Source organism: Thermobia domestica, chromosome 5 (assembly GCF_964235325.1).
Source record: "Thermobia domestica chromosome 5, izTheDome1.hap1.1, whole genome shotgun sequence".
NCBI lineage: Eukaryota > Metazoa > Arthropoda > Insecta > Zygentoma > Lepismatidae > Thermobia > Thermobia domestica.
In genome coordinates, this window is record NC_137458.1 from 29398874 (window position 1) to 29407095 (window position 8222).

General features: G+C 33.2%; 1 protein-coding gene across 1 annotated transcript in view; it reads left to right on the top strand.

Moving 5' to 3' along the window:
- Positions 1-5374, top strand: part of LOC145684613 (leukocyte elastase inhibitor-like) — an 89077-nt gene extending 83703 nt beyond the window's left edge. The window contains exon 8 of the mRNA XM_081757000.1: positions 5197-5374. Coding sequence (XP_081613126.1) covers positions 5197-5333 — 137 coding nt within the window. The 3' untranslated portion in view covers positions 5334-5374. The remainder of the gene's footprint in view (positions 1-5196) is intronic.
- Positions 5375-8222: the final 2848 nt, after the last annotated feature.

The following is an 8222-nucleotide window of genomic DNA, read 5'->3' on the forward strand; positions in this document are numbered from 1 at the left end:
GTGTTACAGAATGTAATACAAACTTATTTAAGACCTGCAGTAATCATTAACGGTTTTAGAGCATGTGGGTTGATACCTTGAGATCCTAATGCCGTTGATTATTCTAAATGTCTAACAACTTCAGGAACAAAAGTGAGCACAAAGTTAACAGAAAACACTCCCGTTCTATCATTTGAGAAATTTTGCAGTATTGTAGGTAACAATAAAATTCAAAAATTTGAAGAAAACGATAGAAATGGCCTTCAACAGAAAGATGTAAATGAAGAGAACAATTTTGTCATCCCGTACAATATATGGAAATTTTTCAATCAAAACCATTTGAGTGTAACTAATACTGCTGATGTGGAAAGGAGCCCGAATGGAACACAACAAATACAGACGAATATTGAGAACGATGGTTTTTGTGCAAGATGAAAGTGTTCACGAACAGAGTGAAAAGATTGGAATAATCGATCCTTTACCAAGCAGCACTAGCAGTGCAGTATTACCTAAAGAAACAGAAAGTCCTCTTTTGGAAACCCAGCATTCCCAAATAATTGTATACTTGGCCTGGCCCGAAACCCCTAAAAGAAAAGGAAAGAGGAACATAGAAAGAATGCCTTATGCAATAACGTCAGAAAAATACAGGATGTTATGTGAAAAGAAGTTAACGGAAAAGGCTAAATTAAATGGGGACAAAGAACGCAAAAAGAGAGAACGAGAGGAAACTAGAAAATCTAAAGCAACGATGAAGTCACTAGCCCCAAAAAAGAGAACAAAAAGAAAATTTGATCTCATTAACACTTTTGAAAGTGGTAAGAAATATTTTGTTTGTAAAGGTAGCGATTCTAAGCATCTGTTAATCTGTAGCGAATGTGATAATGCGACTCATGAATCATGTGTCCCCAGAAATCATCAAACCAAACATTCCACTCTCACCAGATGATGATATTTATGTATGCCACAAGTGTTTCCACATTGATGATGAAAGTGATGTACCTAGCAACTTCGAGATTGGTGACAGTGATACAGAGTCATTCGCTGAAATATTGGAACTAATTGCAAAAGGTAATTGAAAGACTAATAGCATTGAAAGGGTGATGTTAAGCTCAACTTACAAAAAGTATGATATGAAAGAAGGACTAACTGTAAGAACTGTTTATTATTTGTATATTATATAGGCCTAATTTATATAATATTCAAATATTTTTCAAGTAAAGTTACTTTTGTATTTGTCGTAATTTCTACATTGTAAACTTCTAAAACTGTAAAGGAAACATAATACATAGAAATTAATATTTTGTTAACAAGAAATTAATAGATTTTTAAAAAATAATCACAAAATGCATTGTTTCATTTTCACAATCCTAAACTACTTTTGTCAATATAATAGTGATTTTGGTGTTTAATTTCTAGCCTGTAGAACAAAATTGTACTCATATTAAGCTCAAACATTTTGATTGCGTTTAGTGGCCAATCACTAGTACAAACCCCGGCCAATCACTAAAAAATGTGACCAATTACTGTACATTTTCGTATTTTTTTTCAAAAAGAGATTCTGTGAAAATGCTGTATAACTTAGAACAAAAAGAATAACCGAAATCGAAAGCTAATATCCCTATAAGTCCACTTAAAAAAGATTAGTTTTAAATTGCAAGAAATAAGGGCACCACTGAACACCAAAGTCAAAATTTTCCTTAAGTGGCCAATAACTGTGCATTTCACCCTATATTGTCTAATGCTCTCATAAATATGGAAAAGGGCTAGGTAAGAAGAAGACATTACATGATGAAAAGAGGAAGTGAAGTGAATTTGCAACTTGGAGATGAGGTTCTTATTCGCTCGCATGTAAAATCTTTTTTTTAAAGAAAATGTTGCTGGATCTTTAAGCTATAAATGGTTGGGTGCTTTTGTTATAAGGAAATTCATCAACCCGAATACATTACTGCTTTCAGATGAGAAAGACGCCCTAGATTCCTATCGTAGATTTCACGTTACGGAGATAAAAATTTATCGTGAACGTAGAAATTAGTTTTACCAATTGAAAATTTGAGGAGATTTGAGAAGTCAGAAACGTTGTATTAGGTGTTAGATTTTTAAGTATTGTTTTTTGTTGGGATATTTGAATGTCTAGTAATTAATATATTTTGACCAGAATACATTAAAAACTAAAGATATGTAATAATGTGAATATTTGCGCATATTTGAGAATTCTCGTTGTTAATGATTTTATATATTTGTATATTTGATATATTTGTTGATATTATCATAATATATATATCTTATAATTGTATTTATATTTTATAGGTTTACTAAAAATAATCCTGCTTGTTCATGTTTTCTGTTACTGATGGAGATGGTAGCAGGCAGCTACATAGATATCTGGAGTTTTATTTGATCTGGATTTTGGGTATTTTTGGTTACTTGCCGAAGACAAAAATGGAGTAAACAATTTTAAAAAATAAAAAATATGGACATGAATTATTAAATAACCTATAATGTAAAAATCGTTAAAGACATGTATAAGCTAAATTAGGTGTTTTTTTAAGCTTTTTAAAAAAATTAAGGAAGGGAAAGAATTAGAAAGAAGCCAATGAGATCGGAATTGCTTTTGCCAACATTGATTCAGAGTCTTGGTTGCGTGGTTTGTTGCGTTGCATGGCTATAATATAAAAAGTTTGCTAAACATAAACAATTTAGCTTATACACGTCTTTAACGATTTTTACATTATAGGTTATTTAATGATTCATATTCTCTATTTTTTATTTTTTGAAAAAAATATTTCCTTTATTTTGGTCGTCTTTAAGTAACCAAAATACGAAAAATCCAGACTAGCTGAAACTCCAGATATCCATGTAGCTGCCTGCTGCAGTAGGAACAGTTTAGAATAAACAGGTGACAAAAATGTATACTAATCATTTAAGGTTTTTTAAAGTGATTTAACTCAACTAATCGCTTGTTTCAGGCAACTAAGAACTGAGCAATGACATTAAGGAACCATTGTTAAGAGAAAATTGCTGAAACCATTCACGTTTTGAAATCCCTGTTGATAACAAACCAGTGTTGTCTCTACTGGGTTGGTCTGTTTATTCAAGTTTAGCGTTCCTTTTCAGTTGCAAGACTATCTGAGACATGAACCTACAGTTTAATGTATACCTTTAAAGTTCTAATCACCAAAATGCTTTCAAGTGTTTAATGTCCTCCTACGGGAAATCTAATCCCCAATATTTCAGTGGGTGTGATATAGACAAATATTAACCAATACTTGATATTAACAAAGACGATTTTTGAACTCGATCAATCGTTGTTACAATGAACCAATCGAAATTAATGTTCTTATTGTTGAACTTTAATCACATTTTAGCGATCATAATCTTTTCACAACTCAAAATCTTGCAAAGTCGATAAATTAAATAAAATTAACTAATCAAAAATTAGAAAGGAGAAGCTACAAAAGTGTGCATTATAGCAAATAATCCGTGTGACACCATTAATAAATATTCCAATGTCCAAAACTTTTGATGATTAAGGGCTTTGTAAACCACGTTTGCCGAAGATATGACGACGTCTAAAATGATTTCAATTGACAATCAAAATTCATAGTTTCGGGAGTAAAATGACCTAGATGACGATCTAGGCTATATCAATTAGAAGATATATTAAGTGACCACCATCCAAATTATATGACAACGTAATAGAACAAGATGTTCTTATACGCACCTGTCAAAGTATAATTTTAACACCAATCTAAGAGTAAATAGTTGTCCTATATAATCATGTTAAAATTACCAAATTCTTGTGAGGTACAAAATGGCCTTATACATTACAGTAACAAAATGGTTAAATTATTATTTTAATACCCATCTAAAGTTTTCTCAAATGATAAGAAATTCGTGACCTTAAGATTTTGAATTCCGCAGAATGCAAACGATTACATACTCCTCCCAACGAACAACCTGCTCATCCATAAAACTCATGAAGGAACAAAGATTCATCTTAGAGAATAAATTATAATAGAAACTTTCCAAATTTGATTTTTGACGATATTTCGTCTTCGAAGCGAACCAGATAACAATTCAAATTTTCACAGGTACATACCCCGGTCCTATATATTCCTAGTATTCCTTTTACTTTTGGCAATTTCCAAAATTAAGGGACGGTCACTGTTACCCATAGTGAGGTGGTTGAACCAACATATACCTCTATTAAAATAAAAAAAAATGAATCTCGATACCACCACCAAAATTTTTTTATCACAATTGAACACTCCGAGTTTGGGCCAAGGCACTCCTACGTTTTTTATTTACTCAGCGACTAAAACTTCTCCAAGGATTAAGTGAACTGCCTAGGTAGTATAAGGGAACAATAGAGAGTTTCTACATTTGTGCAACTAAAACAGGTATGCCTTCGATACATTAAGGACACCAGTTCAATGGTTAATTGCTGCGCATATAGACCTTTTGAATATGTATTTTTGAAATATGTTCATGTTTTTACTTCTTATTAGTCTTATGATTTTTCTACTCTCAAATATATAAAGAATTTATCACTAATTTTCCTACTCATAATATTATTGGAAGCCAGTGGAGGCATGGGTATCAGCAGAGAAATCGATGGAGCTACTCGACAATCAGGAGATTTAGTTTATATCACCTTTAAGTATGTTTCTCTCCATACTTCATTTTTGTGTGGCGAAAAGTCTAGAGGACGAATTAATGAATCTTGTTTTTTTTATCTCTTTCCCTGATGAAGCAATATATTTATTAAATAAGTAGAATTCCTTCGTCAGATTTTATTTTAATTCGAAATACTTATTTTTCAACCTTTATTTCCACTTTGAACGTGAAAGAAACTATTTCCAGAACAATCTTCTTCTTCTCCTTGTGGCACCTATGTCCAAAAAATCAAACTTCACTTTCCCTAATCAAAATGGTATATATGCAGCAAAGAATTATTTATTCTTATTCCGTAAGAAGTTATACTGAACGTAATCGGGTGGAAGTAAATTGGCGTGTGGAAGTGAACAAGTGAACATTATATAAATTTAGTTTCTCGACATATTTTGTAGACACAAGTGATCAAAATTAACAATGCTTTTGTTGGTCTTCAGATGTTTGTTCCGAGATTTAAATAAACGTGATATGACCTTGTGAACAACACCAGACATATACAAGTGATTGCACTAACAAAGCTCTTATTTCATCTTACTTTTCTAGAGATGATTGTCGGACTAGCATTGATTGATTCAATATCTTCAATTTTTAAAGCGGATCGTCCATTCCTCAACTTCATCGTGGAAAAAGAGAGCGGACTTATTCTTTTCTGTAGTACTGTCACAGCTCCTAAAGAATGACCTTATATTCTATTATGTAACATGATAGCAATCTGATAATAAAGAACTAACACTTTATTTATGTTTTTATTTATTAAATTTCACAAGACTTGGCAATAACGTAACAAAGCTTAGAATGTTAGTATGGTGCGTTTCACGTATTATTAAATTGGATTGGATTGGAATGGGTTTGAATTTATCAGCGAGGCTACATAAGACAAGGATGCACATCTTAACGTGGAACCTGAATCACATGACATTCGACTAGGAATCAAACTCGGGCCTCTACTGCTAAAGACGAGTACGCTGTGCACATTAGCTACGAAGGACATCACACTATTAAATAACCTGTGCACATTACAAGAAAGCATTTAATGAAAAAAAGGGTTAGAGAAATAAAATGAAGTTTGTAATTTAACGCCCCACATTTATAGAGTTTAGGTTAAAGGCAGATGCCTAATAAAGTGAATGATTAAGAAATAATTGGGAGAATAAAAATGTGGGAGGAAACATGAACTCCATGGACAGGCTGTTATCCATCATAAAATCGCATCGCCTGAGATTGAACCAGGGATCCTTTACGACGGAAGTGAACGTTTTTCCTCTGAGCTACTGTACATCTTGTTTCTGTAACTCGAAATATACAAGATATTGTATATCATCAGTTGGTATGTAGCATAAAAGTACGGAACCACTTTCAATACAAATAATAATAATAGTATTCCAACTTAATGTTCTAATATTGTAATTATTCTTAATGACAATAATAAGCATTCTGTGTTGAAAACATATCAATGAATTAACTATCTTTGTAAAGGTTTATTTTCATGCGTGATTTCGTAAAAATATTCCCCCTGCAATTTTAGACAAAATATTAATAGGTAACATTCCCCCGTCTCGCTGTCTAAAATCAGACTCTAGATGGTTAATACCAGAGGAATAAAATCGGTGATGCTTAACACTTTCGAGTCTGAGCTTATATACGTGACGAATTTCAGTTTTCCGATAGTTCAGTGCATTCTTAAAAGACGTATCTTAGGTAGTAAAGAAAGATAGAGATGCGTGATACATGACAAATAAAACTTTACATGTTCTTCTTTAGGATGCATACAAGCTGATATTTTTGAGTGGAATTGCTATTATTATTACTGCTGTAATTACGTGAAAATACTACAATGTTTGCTGTTTGTTCTTAAATCCTATGTATAAAACTATATAAACTGATAAAATAAATAAGTTCTTCCGGTTAACGTGGAAAGTTGAAATTTGGCTTGACTGTAGATTTTCGGAACTAACCCACAGGAAAATTGCCAAAAAGTGATTTTTTTAAGGGGTATAAAGGAGGATGAAATAATTCTCATGTTATTTAAATTGACCTTTTTTGGACCTATAATCTCATGTTTAGGTACTTGGAAGAAACTTGAAATTCGGTATGCTTGTACGCTTTCGTTAGCGTTAACTAAGTAAATCATCAAATACAAAAATTTCCAAATGTAGAGTATTTTTATGGTGATCTGAAAAGTCTTTCCCTATTATTTATATGGGACATCTACACCCGAAAATGTTTAGGCACTTCATGCAGAATTCGAATGGTGAAATTTGGCATGACTTTAGCCTTCTAGGACTAATCCACAGTAAAATTGCCAAAAGTTAATATTTTTTAGTTTTTAAGCGGTCTCAAGGGGGATGAAGAAATTCCCATGCAATTTTAATGGACTTTATCTTGGGATACAAAATCTTATCTTTTAGATAGTTGAAATACAGAAACAAACTTGAAATTTGGTAGCATTGTGAGTTAAAGAGGTGCAAGGCCGTAGGCTGAGTAAACGCGGGGTCAGGGTCCGAAACCCCCAGCTGGGCCAAAGTTAGGAAATGTTAAGAGCAAATGCACTTAATTCACTATTGATGCAAAAGCTGAAACGTAAGAGAGGCTAGGCCAGCTAGTGAACCCCCCAGCTAGCCAAAGGCTAGTCATTTATATTCCTTCATGAATTACAACGGAGAAAAATAAATAATACGACATTAGCACCCAATTGAACACCATTCTTACAACTATAACCTTTTGAAAAAATTGTGTTATGACAATGATTTTCGAAGTTACTGATATTTAAATGACAGCATATTAATCCATATATCTTAATCATGTTATGGTCTGGTTTCATATCATATTCTCGTAATATTAGTACTTTATATTAGTTGTGCTTTTGGTAGTATTTTAATGTTTCTGTGATGGATTCCAGTGATGACATAGATCAGGGGTGCCCATCCCCCCAAAGCTGATGGCGCACTCCCCCCCCAAAGTGATGCCACTTTTGAGCTGGTTTTCAGTTTACCGCAGGCCCTGGAAAATGAAATCATTCTCCAGGGGGTAGGGGGATTCATACTCGAGATTAAAAAAAAAGAAAAATCGCATCGTGTTCCAATGTTATTCTGACGACAGCAAAATTACTTATTCGACATTAGAGTAAAATTCTTCCCCAATTTTTTTATTCCCCCATTTTTTTTATCGATGGCACAACTTGCGCCATTCATCCCTCTTGTGGGCGGCCCTTCTGTCTTAAAACGAACCAACCTTTCCTTTCATACGGCTACTTGCGCGGTACTTCATTCATCGAGTATCGAAGCAGGGGGGTACGGGGGTTCACCCAGGAAAATTTTTGAAAATTAGCTTCTCAAAATCGTGTTTTAATGCTATTCCGACAATAAAATTGCTAGTTCGAAAGTAGAGTAAAATCCCCCCCAAAATTTTTCTCAATGGCGCAGCTTGCGCCATAGATTCCCTCCTGTGGGCGGCCCTGACATAGATAACAGTAAAGCTACTCAAAATTTCCATTTGACTGAATAACTCATTTTGTACGTACGAATAAGTCTAGAGAATCAGTTAATGTTCCTTGTTTTAAAACATATATT